This window comes from Tachypleus tridentatus, chromosome 10 (assembly GCF_004210375.1).
Source record: "Tachypleus tridentatus isolate NWPU-2018 chromosome 10, ASM421037v1, whole genome shotgun sequence".
NCBI lineage: Eukaryota > Metazoa > Arthropoda > Merostomata > Xiphosura > Limulidae > Tachypleus > Tachypleus tridentatus.
Genome location: NC_134834.1, coordinates 119,698,345 through 119,716,728, shown reverse-complemented (window position 1 = coordinate 119,716,728; position 18,384 = coordinate 119,698,345). Strand labels below are relative to the sequence as shown.

The 18,384-nt window shown below is 33.8% G+C and overlaps 1 protein-coding gene across 2 annotated transcripts; it reads left to right on the top strand.

Moving 5' to 3' along the window:
• The first annotated feature begins 4,964 nt into the window (after positions 1-4,964).
• Positions 4,965-18,365, top strand: LOC143230181 (protein Mis18-alpha-like). Of its 2 annotated transcripts, none has more exons than XM_076463300.1 (6): positions 4,965-5,214; positions 6,782-6,964; positions 9,243-9,312; positions 15,548-15,670; positions 17,530-17,617; positions 18,212-18,365. In XM_076463300.1, exons 1-6 carry the CDS (start codon positions 5,202-5,204, stop codon positions 18,281-18,283), a joined length of 549 nt encoding a protein of 182 aa, XP_076319415.1. In that variant the 5' UTR covers positions 4,965-5,201; the 3' UTR covers positions 18,284-18,365. The 2 variants fall into 2 exon arrangements, with proteins under 2 accessions (XP_076319415.1, XP_076319416.1); XM_076463301.1 differs by lacking the exon at positions 4,965-5,214 and adding an exon at positions 5,238-5,374.
• The last annotated feature ends 19 nt before the right edge of the window (positions 18,366-18,384 follow it).

Sequence of the window (18,384 nt, the reverse complement as noted above, 5' to 3'; positions counted from 1 at the left end):
GCATTTAACACAAAGTAAACTAGCACATCGAGTGATAGAGAGTTTTATTTAGTACAAAGTAAAGTAACCTACCGAGTGTAAGAGAGTATTTAACACAGAGTAAACTAACCCTTCGAGTGTTAGAGAGTATTTAACACAAAATAAGTTAATCTATCGGGTGTAAGAGAGTATCTATCACAAATGATCTAACACGTGAAGTGTTAAAAAGTATTTAACACAAAGTAAAATAATCCATCGAGTACTAGAGAGTATTTAACACAAAGTAAACTAAAATATTGAGTGTTAGAGAATATTTAACACAAAGAAAAGTAACCCATAGAGTATTAGAGAGTATTTCACACAAAGTAAACTAGCACATTGAGTGATAGAGAGTTTTATTTAGCACAAAGTAAAGTAACCTGCCGAGTGTAAGAGAGTATTTAACACAGAGTAAACTAATCCTTCGAGTGTTAGAGTATTTAACATAAAATAAACTAATCCATCGAGTGTTAGAGAGTATTTATCAGAAAGTAAACTAACCCATAGAGTGTTAGAGAGTATTTAACGCAGAGTAAACTAACCCATCGAATTTTAGAGAATGTTAAACTGAATGTAAATTAACCTGTCGAGTATTAGAGAGTGTTATTTAACACAAAGTAAACTGACCTATTAAGTGTTAGAGAGTATTTAACACAAAGTAACTTAACCTATCAAGTGTTACAGAGTATTTAACACAAAGTAAACTAAACCGTCTTGTTTTAGAGAATATTTAACACAAAGTTAACTGACTCATCGAGTGTTAGAAAGTATTTAATACAAATCGAATTAACCTCTCAATTATTAGAGAGTATTATTTAACACAAAGTAAACCAACCAATCAAGTATTAGAGAGTATTTAACACAAGGGAAACTAACAAATCGATTGTTAGAAAGTATTTATCAAAAGTAAAGTAACCCATCGAGTGTTAGAGAGTATTTAAAACAAAGTAAATTAAAGACAACAATATACCTATTAGTCCATCTAGTCTTCCGTATCGCAGTGTCAGAATAACGTAATAATAAAGACAACAATAGACCTCTTAGTCCATCTAATCTTCCTTATCCCAGTGTAAGAATAACTTAATACTAAAGAGCGCCATTAAGCCGCCGACCAGTAAACCGCGAAATCGCTTAAGCCGCTGTAGCAAGTCTTGTCCCAAAATTTTTGATGTATTAAATCTACTACCTGGTTTTTTAAAGTTTCTCATACTCTCCTTGTCTTCATAACTTCAAGGAGATATTTAAAAAGGTTTTGCTTTAATTTGGGAAATAAATAAAATATTACAATAGAAATCGACCGTTAATCTACCTTATCCGCTCTCTATGTCAGCTTTATGGAGGCCGCCATTGTTACCGAATCACACCTCTCCATACATTAAAGTTAATCCGCGGTAAATCCGTGAAAAAAGTGATCAATAATTAAAGTATTATTTTTAATTCGATAATCCGATATTTTTATGGAATTGTATAAATATTGGCCACAAACCCAATAGAAATCACTTCAGTTTCTGAATTAATAGTGAGCATATCATATTGACATGGCGGCCCGCATGTAACACGGGAAGACGAAATTTTACAGGGAAAAGCGAACCATCGCAATGCATTGGTCGTTTGTGTTAAAACGGCACTTGTCAATTGTATCTGAATAGTCAATACATTGATATTATAATGATCATGCAATGGCCCGGATGAGGCTCCTCGGCGGAGCTGTTGACGACTTCGGCTTTTCAGTCACAAAGGTTTAAGCCGCGGTTAAGCAGGTTGACCCCCCAAATACCGCGGCTTAACGGCGCTCCGCTGTACTGAAGACAACAATAGACTTAAAAGTCCATGTAGTCTTTCCTATACTAATGTAAAAATAATATTATTCTAAAGACAACAATAGACCTATAAGTCCATCTAGTCTTCCATATCCCAGTGTGAGAATAACATAATATTATAGAGAACAATAGATCTTTCAGTACCTCTAGTCTCCACTATTCCAGTGTAAGAGTAACATGAAACTAAAGACAACATTAGACCTATAAGTCCATCTAGTCATCCCTATCTTCGAGCCAGAATAATATAATACTAAAAACAACAATAGACCTATTAGTCCATCTAGTCTTCCGTATCCCAGTGTCATAGTAACATAATACTAAATACAACAATAGACCTATTAGTCCATCTAGTCTTCCATATTGCAGTGTAAGAATAACATAATACTAAAGACAACAATAGATCTATTAGTCCATGTAGTCTTCCATATCTCTGTGTCAGAATAACATAATTCTAAAAAGAACAATAGACATTTTAGCCCATCTTGTCTTCCCCATCCCAGTGTAAGAATAACATAATACTAAAGACAACAATAGACCTATAAATCATCTAGTCTTCCATATCCCAGTATTTTATTATTCTTACACTGGGATACAAAAGACAAGACGGAGTAATAGGTCTATTGTATCCCAATGTAGGAAAAATAAAATACTTTAAGATAACAATAGACCTATTATTCCATCTCATATGGCTGATCCCAAGGTGAAAATAATGTAATATAACTCCTAAGAACAATAATTTACCTGTTGGTACATCTAGGTTGTCTCATTGTAAGGTCAAAATAACATAATATGCTTTAGGACAACAGTACACATGCTGGCCTATGCAGGATGCCTCATCCCATGATCAGAATAATGCAGCATCACACTTCAGAACAACAATAGAATATTTGGTCCATTTTGGCTGCTCTATTCCAGTCTCAGAATAATGTAAAATTACGCTTAAGGACAACAATACTCATGTTTGCCTATGTAGGCTGCCTGCCTTATCGCAATGTAAGAATAATGTGACATTACACTTAAAGACAATAATAGACTTGTTGGTCCACCTAGTTTTTCCCATCCACTAAAGTAGACTGTTAAAACAACTTCAAACCTGCCTTTATCATTCTGATATTTGTGAAGCTTTTCTTTAAACTCCCTTACATTAACGGCACTTACGACACATGAAGACAAACCAGTATGAATTTATATTTGTGAACCCTAGTCGTACCATTCTCACCCTTAAGTATGAAAATTGATGATGCATCAACGCTATCAATTTCATTAATAACATTAACACTTCAATCACATCTCTTCTAACTCTTTTTATTTTCAAGAGCAAATAATTTCAAATATCTCCGCCTTTTCTCGTATGACAACTTTTAAATATCAGGTGCTATTCTACTAGTTCTTCTCTGAACACTCTCCAACAATTCAATGCTTTTGTATGGTAAAGAGCCCAAGAATATCAAAAGATTGGTAAAGCAATATTTTTCTCTACTGAAACCATACTGACTATCGAACAGTTTTTTGAACTTTGAAAATTATCTTCTATTACATTTTCAAAAAAATTCCCATCCCTGATCTAAAACTAATATATCTATAATTACTAGGGTAATACAGATCACATCTCTTTAAAAGAGGAGTATCATTAGCTAACTTCCAAACTTTTAGTGCTTGTAAACTACTCAGTAAAAACTAAAATAAAACAGTATCAAATGGCTCACATATTCCATCCTTGACCTCCTTCCAAACTTTAAAATAAATTTTATCTGGCCCAGGAACTTTGTCATTCTTTACAATTCTAACTTTTTTTTTGAGAAGCTATGAATTGATGTGATTATCTAGTTCAGTTTTGTTACCACCTAATCACTGTCCAGAATGAAAAATCTTGTTTAAACCTCCACCAGGAAAAACTGAAGGAAAGTTAGTATATAATAACCGAGCCATCTCATGATTATCACGTATCTGAGACTTTTTTATTATTATCAAAGGTTTTTTTATCATTATAATATGTTGCTTACCATTAATATATTTAAATATGGTTGTTATTGAATGACTTGAATTTCGCACAAAGCTACACAAAGGATATCTGCGCTAGCCTTCCATAATTTAGCAGTAAAATACTAGAGGAAAAGCAGCTAGTTATCACCACCTACCGCCAACTCTTGGAGTACTCTTTACCAACATATAATAGGATTGACTGTCATATTTTATGTATAAAGCCACTCCTCACCCCTCTCTATAGGACTTTATCCCTAATAACTCTCTAATAATTTCAAACAATTTCTGTCATTAAAACAGTCTGAAGTTAATCATGTTTCAGTTATTTTCATTATGTCAAAATCCTTCGTCACAACAGTGCTCTAGTAATGTTTCATTTCTTATACTTTTAACATTACAATAGTAACAATTTAGTCCACCCTTAAAATGACAAAACATCTTTTCTCTAAATGCAGAAAAAATAAAGTGTAGTTTATCCTATCCCTTACTACTGGCCCTCCAGTGGCTCAGCGGTATGTCTGCGGACTTACAACGCTAAAACCGGGTTTCGATACCCGTGGTGGGCAGAGCACAGATAGCCCATTGTGTAGCTTTTTGCTTAATTCAAAACACCACAACAACAACCTTACTACTGTTTAATCATAGTTTAAAATTCTCTTACAGCTAAGTTAACAACCCTTGCAAACAAGCCAGTTTTTACCTTAAATGTAAACCATTCTGTTCCAAGAAGCTTCATTTTCTTACCAAACCGATACATAAACTCACCCAGCCAACTTGATCTTCCTTATATATTAAAGTAAGCCTGATACCCATTCCCACTGATTTACTTAATTTTCATTCCAACAGTTAAGTTTGGACAGTATCCGTGAGAGAAGTTACTACCATTATTTTACTGTTTTGCATTCAAAAACTAACTCTTCTGATCTACCTTTTTCTACGTTATTAGCTATGATATGTACCACAAAAACCGTATCGCCGCTAGTACCCTTTGCTATAGAATTGATGCAAATAACGATTTAAAGATACATTCAAATATGTTCACTCAACATTAATATTCAAAGATTTATTTCAAAATTACTGCATTTATGCGCCATGAATCGTTGCTGAACTTGATGATTCAAATAACTTAATGAATTAGATATAATGGTGGATTTCATGGTTTCTAATCGTACAAAAATATATATTTAAACATTTCACAGCAAAATATAAATATAAGTTGAACGTAAGAAACAAACAAACATTACTTTTCGTTGCATATTAAGTGATTTGAGAGAAATATGTGAATAAGAACACATGATAGCTTTATTTTATATTTTAATTTTTAGTATTTAATCAATTTAGTTTCGACAAGGGCACGAGCCAGCGGGAAGTTTAAAGTTCATGTACGGTAAAGGTAAGAACAAGTAATGTATTTATTTTTAATCTGTATACACGAAGTGTTAAGTAGACCGTATTTAGTGCATGTTGAAATTTCTTGAATACGCTTTTATAGCTCAAGCCTATTTGTCTTAAAGAATAAAAGCTAGATGAACACAAGCCACAACGTCATGCTTGTAAGCCTAGTACTATTGCTTCTACGGTTGATAGTATTTCATTATGTTAATTATTTATATAACTTACGAAGTAGTTATAAATCGTAATGACGCTGAACGTGGAAGTATTTTATCCCTACAGAGAAAATTAGTGTACTATATTATTGTTAACATAACTGGAAATTTACTTAAAAACTGAGTTTAAACTTTTACAATAAAACTAAAACTATATTATAATGTTACTACTACTATTGGTAATTACATAAACAGTACAGTAATACTGTTATTCCTAATGACGAGCTAGGTTTAAGTTGTGCTGTATAATTCTGCTATATGATATATATTGTTAATATTCACTTACTTCAAAAAACTCATAAGAAGTTAAAGAGAATATATTACATCTAATTCATATTGATAGTAGCTATTTACTTAATCAATAAATAAAGTTTCAAATCACTGCCCCAGCAGTATATTTCAAAGTCATGGGTAGACAAACTTTGGAACTTGTTTTGTAGAATAAGAAATGGTAAAGTTATAACTTATTTTCAATCTATTCAAAAATATGTAATAAACACAAATAAAAAATGGTATTTAAAAAAAAAATTATGTATACCATTGATGTTTATTTATGGTTACATTTATCTTGCATGATTTTGTCATAATTAAAATAACAATATTAGACATACCCTTCTAGAAGTTAAAAACATTATCCAAAACAGAACACTTCTAGAAACAAATATCTACCTATGATTTTTAAGCTTAAGCTAATAACCTGTAATATTCAAGTTAATATGTCCAGTCTTTTCGTATTAAGAACTTAAATACTATTACTACTATGATAACCTTGTACTGAAATTCATATTTCTGTTGGTAAAATCAAGAATTTTATTAGTTTTTCTTATCATTGCTAAACTTGGAAGAGAGACATTTAAGTTGTTAACAATAGAAGTAAGTCGTACCCGACTTGACGTCAGAAGTCGTACCCAACTTAACGTCAGAAGTAAGACCTACCGAACTTTCCACATCCCAAGTGCATACTATGTAATAGAAAGAAACAGTAATATTAGCTCAATGAAAGCTTATTAGAGTAAATAATATCTGTGAAGCAATAAAGTTTAAAAAACATCAAAATTGTTTAATAGAAACCAAGATCCAGTAAGTGTGTGTGTAAGAATATGGCAGAAATAATGAAGTTAAATATAAGTCACTTAACCTAGTTAAAGGAGAAAACACAGCATTTTATATCTGCAAGCACTCCTGATGGTGACGTGACAAAGATTAAACATGTGAAGTCATAGTTTAAAGACTATGTATTGGCTTAAATTAAAAATGGTTTTAAATGTGTATTGACTTTGATTTTGTTTGGAGAACTATGGTGAAGTACCTTATGCATCTTAGTAGAGACCTTTTAAAATTTCATTTTGATAGTGATGGCTACCAACACTAATGAGGTACACATAAGATCAAGGCCTGCAGCTGAAGACCTTGATTTTTCTGAAGACTCTGACACCAGTCATGGGGTCATCCAGTGCAAGAAGTGTTTGGCAATATTTGGAGACACCACATGTTTGACTGGAACTGATGAAGATTTACTGTTTTTGGCTCTATCAGGTTGCTGTTCTTGTATCTTATTTTAAACTAGCTCTCAACTACTTATCATGGTATAAACACAGTAAACATGTTAACTACAGCTTGATTCTTCAAAACAGCGTATTGTATGTGATGAAGGAATGCGTTCAAACATTTGGCATTTTTAATGCTATTTACTGTTTTTGTGATCCAATTAAAAACTTTAAAAAAATAACATTTAAAATATAACATAATCAATAAAAATACAGAACCACTGAGAGGTATTGGCTGTAAAAGTAACGTGTTGTTGATGTGTTTCAGTTCTGTATTCTCTGTTGTTTATGTCAAAATTAACTTCTTATTCACAAAGACAGTAAGGTTATACTTAATTCTTAATGTAATATATTTTAACATTACTCACACACACACAGTAAGGTTATACCTAATTCTTTATGTAATATATTTTAACCATACTCACACCCAGACAGTAAGGTAATAATTAATTCTTTGTGTAATATATTTTAACCATACTCACACCCAGACAGTAAGGTAATAATTAATTCTTTGTGTAATATATTTTAACCATACTCACCCCAAGACAGTTAGGTAATAATTAATTCTTTGTGTAATATATTTTAACCATACTCACACCCAGACAGTAAGGTAATAATTAATTCTTTGTGTAATATATTTTAACCATACTCACCCCAAGACAGTTAGGTAATAATTAATTCTTTGTGTAATATATTTTAACCATACTCACACCCAGACAGTAAGGTAATAATTAATTCTTTGTGTAATATATTTTAACCATACTCACACCCAGACAGTAAGGTAATAATTAATTCTTTATGTAATATATTCTAACCATACTCACACCCAGACAGTAAGGTAATAATTAATTCTTTATGTAATATATTTTAACCATACTCACACCCATACAGTAAGGTAATAATTAATTCTTTATGTAATATATTCTAACCATACTCACACCCAGACAGTAAGGTAATAATTAATTCTTTATGTAATATATTTTAACCATACTCACACCCAGACAGTAAGGTAATAATTAATTCTTTATGTAATATATTTTAACCATACTCACACCCAGACAGTAAGGTAATAATTAATTCTTTATGTAATATATTTTAACCATACTCACACCCAGACAGTTAGGTAATAATTAATTCTTTGTGTAATATATTTTAACCATACTCACACCCAGACAGTAAGGTAATAATTAATTCTTTATGTAATATATTTTAACCATACTCACACCCAGACAGTAAGGTAATAATTAATTATTTATGTAATATATTTTAACCATACTCACACCCAGACAGTAAGGTAATAATTAATTCTTTATGTAATATATTTTAATCATACTCACACCCAGACAGTTAGGTAATAATTAATTCTTTGTGTAATATATTTTAACCATACTCACACCCAGACAGTAAGGTAATAATTAATTCTTTGTGTAATATACTTTAACCATACTCACACCCAAACAGTAAGGTAATAATTAATTCTTTATGTAATATATTCTAACCATACTCACACCCAGACAGTAAGGTAATAATTAATTCTTTATGTAATATATTTTAACCATACTCACACCCATACAGTAAGGTAATAATTAATTATTTATGTAATATATTTTAACCATACTCACACCCAGACAGTAAGGTAATAATTAATTATTTATGTAATATATTTTAACCATACTCACACCCAGACAGTAAGGTAATAATTAATTCTTTGTGTAATATATTTTAACCATACTCACACCCAGACAGTAAGGTAATAATTAATTCTTTGTGTAATATATTTTAACCATACTCACACCCAGACAGTAAGGTAATAATGAATTCTTTATGTAATATATTTTAACCATACTCACACCCAGACAGTTAGGTAATAATTAATTCTTTGTGTAATATATTTTAACCATACTCACACCCAGACAGTAAGGTAATAATGAATTCTTTATGTAATATATTTCAGTCATACTCACACCCAGACAGTAAGGTAATAATTAATTCTTTGTGTAATATATTTCAGTCATACTCACACCCAGACAGTAAGGTAATAATTAATTCTTTGTGTAATATATTTTAACCATACTCACACTCAGACAGTAAGGTAATAATTAATTCTTTATGTAATATATTTTAAGCATACTCACACCCAGACAGTAAGGTAATAATTAATTCTTTGTATAATATATTTTAACCATACTTGCACCCAGACAGTAAGGTAATAATTAATTCTTTGTATAATATATTTTAACATTTATAATTGTGAAACTATTTTTTAGCTGTTACATCATACGTAGAAGAAAGGGAAGGTCTTTGTTTTTCCAACATGGGCGAGCCTGATGAAGGATGGTATGTTTGTTACTGCCTTTATACTTTTATGTAGTTCATGACTGCTTTTATAATAAAGTAACTGCAGTGTTTATTGTATCACCCCTTGTTGTGGATTCCTGTATGTGGTGAGGAGACCTCCCAGGGAAGGTTTCATTCTTTCAGTTTATCTCATATGGGATATAAACATCCATTCACATGTTTGCCGTGCATGGTGATCTGTGAAAGGGACAAGAGGATCGTGGTGGTTGAGAGTCCAACCCAAACACACCACTTTGTCCTTGAATTCCTGTAGATGGGTAGTCTTGGGGTGGCCCCCAAAGGGTTAATTGACTGGTCCACTTGGGCGAGGGCCAACAAAGTACCTGTGTTGGATGTTCTCAACAGGTATTATGGACATTGTCTGATGCTGGTGTTTGGGTATATTGCTGCAGTGTCTTCGTTTGGCATTGTAGTGTGTCCCCTCATGGGGCTCAATGGAGGAAAGGGTCAGTGGGCACAAAATATTCTTTTTTTTTTATTATGCATCCTCCAAATATAAACTTAAATAAAATAGTGAAAAAACAGTCCATAGGTAAACGACTACATCTTGAAGATTCTGAGCAGCAATCTTCAACATCTGTAACACCTGTTGTACCTCATTTTCTTATACTACATTCTTTTCAAGACAAACCTATAAGACAAATGTCTCCCATTTTCATTCAGAAGGGACTTGCTGACTCTCCCAAGTCAGTAAAGAAGCTTTGATCTGGTGACATATTGGTGGAAACATCCACATCTCAACACAGTGAACTCCTCTTGCATTCAAAGGCAATTAGGGATGTACCTATTGAGGTTATACCTCATGCTACTTTGAATTCATCACGAGGAGTTATTGTTGAGAGGGATTTGAAGAACATACCAGAGTCAGCGATTCTCACTGGTTTCTCCACCCAAAGAGTTTCTGCAGTGAGGCTCTCAACCCAATTTGCCTACATACAAATAAAAATGGCCACCTTGATACAATGGAACTGTCGAGGTTTACGTTATAATCTGGATGACATCAAAACACTGATTGCTTCCCACCATCCTGTATGTCTTTCCTTACAGGAAACATTTCTGAAACCTGCCAATACAGTCACATTTCAGCAGTTTTCTTTGTACAGAAATGACAGGATGTGTGATGGATGAGTGCATGGAGGGGTGACACTGTTGGTTGATCAGCATGTGCCCATCCTGTCTTTGCCACTCAACACACCCTTAGAGGCCTCAGCCATCCGTGTTTTCTTGGGTCATACCATCACTGTTTGTTCTCTCTACTTGTCACCTGGAGAGACCTCTGATTAATCAGACCTTGATGCTCTCATTGAACATTTGCCATCTCCCTTTTTAATCTTAGAGGACTTTAATGGACATCATCCCCTCTGGGGAAGTGCCAATATTGATAGGAGGGGTTGCTCTCTAGAGCGTGTGCTCTCTGATCACAACCTTTCTATTTTCAATGCTGGTTCTTCTACTTATTTTCATGCACCTTGTCAGTACTTCACAGCTGTTCATCTCTCAGTTTGCTCCCCTTCCATATTCTCCCATTTTTCATGGAGGGTTGACAATAATCCACGAGGTTGTGATCATTCTCCCATAATCTTGAGAGAGACTGGCTGTGGTCGATGCAACCCAACCTACATGCTCTGGTGGAAGCTGGATCACACAAACTGGCTCTCTTTCACTGCTCTCACAGAACTTGATTCTGCCATTGTGTGTAAGCCATCAACTGATGATTGTGTGGCAGCAGTAACTGACTGTATTATACAAGCAGCTGCTCAGTGTATTCCTAAAACTTAGACAGGTTGTCCATGATATCCTAGTCTCTGGTGGAATTCTGCCTGCCACATGGCACGGAAAGCTAAAAAATGGGCCTGGGATACTTTTTGTAGGTATCCCACACTCTTGCACCGCATTGCTTTACAGCAGGCCCATGCACATGTTCGGTGGGTAAGACATCAAAGCCAGAAGGAATCTTGGATTAAGTTCACAACCAGTATATCTTCTACCACCAATTCCAAAGTTTATTAAAATTTTTTAATGGGCAGGCGATTCCAAGTTTGTGTGGGTTCGACACTTTCCCGTTCTTTTCTACAGGAACTTGGAGTCCCTCAGGGCTGTGTTTTGAATGTCACACATTTCAGTATAAAGATTAATGCCATCACTGAATAACTCCCTCTTACTGTTGGAAACAAGCTCTATGTTGACGACTTTGACATCTCATGTCAGTTGTCGAACATAAAGTATATTAAGCGGCAGCTACAGACTGCCCTCAACCATTTACTGAAGTGTACCACAACAAACAGCTTTACCTTCTCTCTCTCTAAAACAGTTTGCATGCACTTTTGCCACCAATGTGGTTTTCACCCTGATCCTTAACTCTGTATTGGTGAAGTTGTGCTGCTTGTGGTTCCTGAGACAAAGTTCTTGGGCCTTATTATGTTGACGACTTTGACATCTCATGTCAGTTGTCGAACATAAAGTATATTAAGCGGCAGCTACAGACTGCCCTCAACCATTTACTGAAGTAGACCACAGCAAACGGCTTTACCTTCTCTCTCTCTAAAACAGTTTGCATGCACTTTTGCCACCAATGTGGTTTTCACCCTGATCCTTAACTCTGTATTGGTGAAGTTGTGCTGCTTGTGGTTCCTGAGACAAAGTTCTTGGGCCTTATTTTTGCCTGTAAGGTGACCTTTATATCACACATCAAGCAGCTATGGGTCAAATGTACAAGAGCACTGAATATCCTCTGTGTCCTCTGTTCCACCATTTGGGGGGCAGATCAGTGTTCTGTGCTAAGGATATTTCATGCTCTATTCGATCGAAACTGGACTATGTTTCACTGGTCTTTGGCTCTGCCTGGACCTCGGTCTTGAAGATGTTGGACCCCATTCATCATCAGGGATTTTGGCTCTGCACTGGGAGTTTCCACACTTACCTAGTTCAGAGCTTACACATAGTCTCATGAACCTTCTTTGCACCTCCACTGTTTGCAACTGTCTCTACTATATGCTTCAAGACTTCATTCCTTACCAAAGCATCCCACCTCAAGTGGTTTTCCTTCCTCGGTGGGCCATGCTTTTTCAGAACAGACAATCTGCTATTGCTCCTTTTGGCTGTCATATCCAGATTCAGTTGGATGAATTGGGTCTGTCCTTGGATAACATTGCTGTATCTATTGGTCAGCCCATCCCACCATGGCTTATTACAGACCTCAAATGTGACCTATCTTTAAGTCATCAAAGAAAAGTAGACACTTCTGATTGGAAATACTGTCTGTTATTTGCTGAACATTTTTTGAACTATCCTCCCATTTCTCTTTATACAGATTGTTCAAAATCAGGTGACTATGTGGGTTCTGCCATGGTTTGTTGTGCACAGATCCCATCTACAGCTTCTGTGTTCGCTGCTGAACTGTACACCATTTCTCTTACCCTGGATCACATAGAAACTAAGCAGTACTCAAACTGCACTATTTATACTGACTCACTTAGTTCTCTACTGGCCCTGGAATCACTTCACTTTAGTTCACACTCTGTTCTTGCCGATATTCAAAACTGACTGGCCCATTTCTCTTTAGCATCTACTTCTATCCAGTTTTTCTGGATACCAGACCACATTGGTATTTGAGGAAACAAGCTCGCCAACACCACAGCTAAATTTATCTGCTCTGGCACTATCACAGCTGTGCCTGTTCCATAGGAACAGTCTTTCTGGATACCAGGCCATGTTGGTATTCATGGGAACAAGATCACCGACACCGCAGCTAAATCTATCTGCTTTGACACTATCACTGCTGTGCCTGTTTCATACATGGACTATAGTCCTGTATTCAAGGCTTGGCTCTGTGCCAGCTGGCAGTCGACTTGGAGTGAGCAACATGAAATCAAGCTTTTCCAAATAAAACCCTCTATTGAACTTTAGCCGTCTTGCTTCTGTAAGAATCAGAAAGAGGAAGTAGTCCTAACTTAACTACGCACTGGTCACAGTTTTTTAACTCGTAATTTTCTTTTATCTGGAACTGATGCACCAATGTGTTGTCTGTTTAATATTCCGGTCACAATAAGCCACATTTTACTGTCTTGCCATCGTTACGACTCTCAAGGACGGCACCATTTTAAACATGTTCTGTCCCAAGGTTTGTCCATAATGTTAGAGAATGTTTTTGGTGATGGTAACACTGTCCACCTTGGTAATGTTTTCAGTTTTTTAAAGGCCATTAATCTTTTAAATATCATTTAAAATTTTTAATTTATACATTAGACCTTTTTTTAATGTGATTTCCTTTTAAGAATAAAAGTTCATCTAGTTTGATTTGTAATTAGAAAATGGCCATCACATTAAATAACTCAAAACCAGGACTGGAAAGTCCAACTTCAGGTGACTGGTGGTGGTTTTTATACTTACCTGTTAGTCTTCCTGGCAATTTATGATAATTACAGTTATGCTACAGAAAGTACTTTACAACTTGTATTACTGTAGTTTTTCTCTTACTGCTGTAGACTAGATGTAAACATTGGTTTTAATGTTATGTTTTTAATTCAACAATTAAACTTTGTTTATGAATTTTAATATTTTTACTTTAATAATTTTAACTTTTTACCAGATAGCCTAGTTGCTTTGCACCATAAAACACCAAACAACCAATCATATTATATCAACATTAAACATATAAAGTTTATAAAATGAACTGATATATACTCTTCTATTTCATTTACACCAAAACCAGTACAATTCTGAGTGAAAATGGTTGTCAATTAAAGGTGTTTTGATAAAACAAAACAAAAAACAATTGTATAATTCTGTGTTTCTGTTATTCACTTAATAACTTGTTATTATATGAACCCAATGCTGACAGGATGTTTTTGCGCCCCGTGTAAAGTGATGTTATTATATGAACCCAATGCTGACAGGATGTTTTTGTCCCCGTGTAAGGTGATGTTATTATATGAACCCAATGCTGACAGGATATTGATGTTGTCTGTGAGTCACAACAGCTGTATGCTGTTTAACATTTCTTCATGATGTGTGAAGAAAGAATAAACTGGTCATGGTGAGGTCAATGATACTTTGACCCAGTGTTACAAACTTTTATCAAGAATAAGATACTACCTGGTTGTCGCAATAAAAGATCTGATGTGAATGTTTGTTCACTCCACCATCGATACAGTAAGACATGGGGCTAAAATGGGACATGATATTCTATTATGTTGTCCATTCACTGGTTAGAAGTAGTCCTTGTATATGCATGAATAGTACCAGTGACTTCTGTACTTACACAGCAGCTGATGCTGGTGAATTTGACCTTTCTTTCTGTCAGAACTGTTGTTGTTTATGAGAAGTTGACTCATTAACTGTATTCTGTGGACAAGCAAGTTCCTTCTGCTCTTTGGTTGGTGACCTATTAGTTTTTAGATTAATACTCCCATAGAGTGAAATTAAATGTATATGTAATGGACATTTTGGTATGTCATAAGATGATTCAGTTATTTAATATGGCTTGTGAATTGTTTTTGAATTGAATAATGAGTTGAATCATCTCAAAATATTCAAATCAAATTTTGAATCGAATAATCTCTGTATATGTAGATTATAAGGTGTATAAGGAGAATGTTTATTTATGAAGAGCATTTCTACACACAGAGTATATATATCATTCTTAAAACAAAACATGTAACAAGTGTGCTATTACAAGGAATATAGACTAAATTAAAGGCTAAAGTCTGTCAGAAATGGTGTAGATAAACCCTAGCTAACAAATCAGATCTCAAAGCTTTGCAGGGTCATAAAAAAACACAAAACACACGAAAGCAGCTACAAGGAGTTATTACATACCCAAATGATGGATATTTGGGTTATTTCTAATATTAGAAAAAGATAAACTACACAGAGTTAGGGTATTGTTTTGAAATTCTACGTGCTGTAATGAAATAGAAAAATGTTCCATTAACCTTTCATCTTACACGATAAACCTGTCATGATGTGAATATGTTTATGAAATTTTAACATAGAAAACACAAATGTAATGAAAATAATTCTACATTTGTACTTGTAATTAAGTGTTTGACTGTTCAAATATTTATATGATGTTAATAACATTCTATAAGTTTTGTAGAATATCCCACAAGTTTCATTAAAATCATCTTTTAAATTACTTGTTCTACAGCCTGTTATTGTTATTCTGATTTTTCTTAACATTGATGTTGTTAGGTTCTTTTGTTTTGTATTTTAGTGCCTTCAAGAAACTGTTTTGTGTCCGATGCAAGACAGAAATAGGCAAGAAATATGTGTCCTCAACATCTGTTTTAGAGAAATGGCGAGATTGCTACTGTCTTTCAGCAGAGATCATCACTGCGTGAGTTGTCTTTTGTCAAATTAAGGTTTTGATATGTAACTGTCAGCACTGTTGTTGTTTGTAAAGGATGAACGTTCTGTGGAAAAGCTCTGGTCTGTAGTTTCTATTATTCATGAATGAACGTTCTGTGGAAGAGCTCTGTTGTATAGATTTGATCAATATTCCAACATTCTAAGTAAAGTCCAGTGCTCCAGGTAAGACGTATTCTGGTGTAATTCTTAACCAAAATTCAGTCACTTATGGCCTTAAGGAAATATTTAAAGTTGCTTTGTTGTGGTGAAGAAACAAGGATATCCACTTCAACAGTAGTACAATATTGTAACTTTACTTTCATCTAGTAGAACTGCAAAAATTAACTGTCAGAAACTTTTACTGATCGAATTTCGTGTAGAACAATCTTACAGTTGTAATATTATTATGTGTATTATGACTACAGCTGGATATTTAAATTAATTGTGTGTCAAATTGTTGATAATTACCTCTTATCACATCATGTTACTGCTTCACCATGTAAAATATTTAATTACTGAGAGAGTTCTGGGATTGATTATTTCTTACATTATTCCTTTATGGTATTTGATCAATTCAGGTTTTTCAGTTTAATTAATTAGTGTTTTGACTTTAAAATAACCAACTACCTTCTAATTGTTACTATTTTTGTGCTATTCCAACAAAATATTAGCTATTAAAGGTGTGTTTGTATCACTTTACCTTCAGCATGTATCCTACTTTTACACAACTCATGAAGTTTGCTGTAATATTAATATTCCATTATTGACTCAGAAATAATTAGACATGGACTAAACTGTTAACATGTTTACACAAACCTGACTATTGTTTAATTATAACCAGCTATGAAAAACAGAGTATGGTTTTTGTCATGTACTTCTCAAAGACACTTAGTCTAGTTTCAGTAGGATACCCTTGTGAAAGTGTTAAGGGGAAAACCCATGGAATCTAACCTTTATAAGATACAGCACATGTTACATCATGAAACAGAAGTCAAAATGCATTTACCAAGATATAATAGTTTGATTACTGACTGCTCATTGTAAGTCTTAGTATAATCCTAAAGTAAAGACATAGTGTGGGATCACCTAGGCTACAGCCAAGTCCATATAATTTACCATGAAACTAAAATTATCTATCCAAACCTCTTTAATCAATAAAGAATCTAATTTAATAAATCAACTACTTTTGTTAATGAGAGACATTACATAAAAGCCAGTTGGAATGTGGTGTTACAAAAACAAACTAGCTTTTTGATATATTAGCAGTTGTTAAACTGATTTTTATCAATAATTATTCAAAGAATTCATTTCTTGAATGATCATAACTTTGACTGGCTCACAAAGTAATTTACCAATATTTAAGTGCCTTGAGTGTACTTCTCTGGCTCTTTAAGTTTGATTTCACAAAGTGTGGGGGTACTTCATTTTCAACTGGCTGTGCTCTAGTTGCAGTAGTATTGTGTATAGAAACTATTATACTAATATGAAACAAGCTGAACACAAACATCACATCTAAGCTGTGGATATTTCTTGTACCTCTCTAATCAGACATCTTAAACCTGAAGATTTCATCAGTTTTAAAATGTGTTGCTTCTTCCCTCCCTTGTCATGCTTTAGGTTATTCTGAAGATAAAGTTTGTATTGTTTTACAAGTCCAGTAAACAGGTTTAAAAAGACTGCTGCTACTGGTTACCTGTGAAATGCTCTATAAGAAAGTTATTTTGACAGACACATATTAAGACTGACTGACTGTCAAATCTTTGAGGCGAGTAGTGTACTAATAATTTATCATAGAACTTTTAAAGTGAACATACAACAGGCAATAATTTCTGTAACTGTTTATTTAAGGTATCAGATAGGAAAGCTAAAGCCACAAGTTTGCTTTCGAGACACATCAAATGGTAACCCGTTGGATATTGAATTGAAGCTTGCAGCAGTAAGTGATACACTGTGTATTTTTCATTTAATTTAAAAGTAAATATTAAACCCACTTCGATACTGATTAAATGAGTTACTTGTTGAAAATAGCACTGTTTGTGATGTCAAAATACACACCAAAGTCTATAGTTTTTTTTACAAATTTAAAATCATTTGTCTTTCCTAAATGAGTGGAATCTCACCATGTAGAAATGGTCCCTTACCCACACTTAATTCAAATATTTATATTAAAAAACAACAACAAAAGTTTCATATGCTCCACGTGCAAAATGTCCAGACTGGTCAGTTTTGTTATGGGATTGGGTAACTACTATATTGTTAGCTAGGCACAATAATGTAATGAGAATTAGACTAAACTTCAGTGTTTTCATGCGATGGCACTTCTACCCTTAAACTGACAATTATTTAATTCATAATAACCTGTCATAGGGTTAATACAGCCACAGATATGCAAGATTTTAATGTTAAATTTGCTTGAGCCCTTAACATGTTCAAATCACATTTTAATTTATGGTGAATATTAAATGTTTAAGACTTCTTACAACAACTAAAGTGGAAACTTCAGTAAGTACAAATTATTTTCCCTCTCTAGATTCAGGCCGTGTTAACAGATCTGTCCAATAGGATAGCAGCTGTGGAAGAGAGACTTAATGAGGATGATTGATAATCAACCTGTAACTTTGTACATTTACTAATACTGTATTAATGTCACTAGCTTTTTTTCTAAATAAATATAAACACTTGTGTAGGGGTGTAAATTGGTTT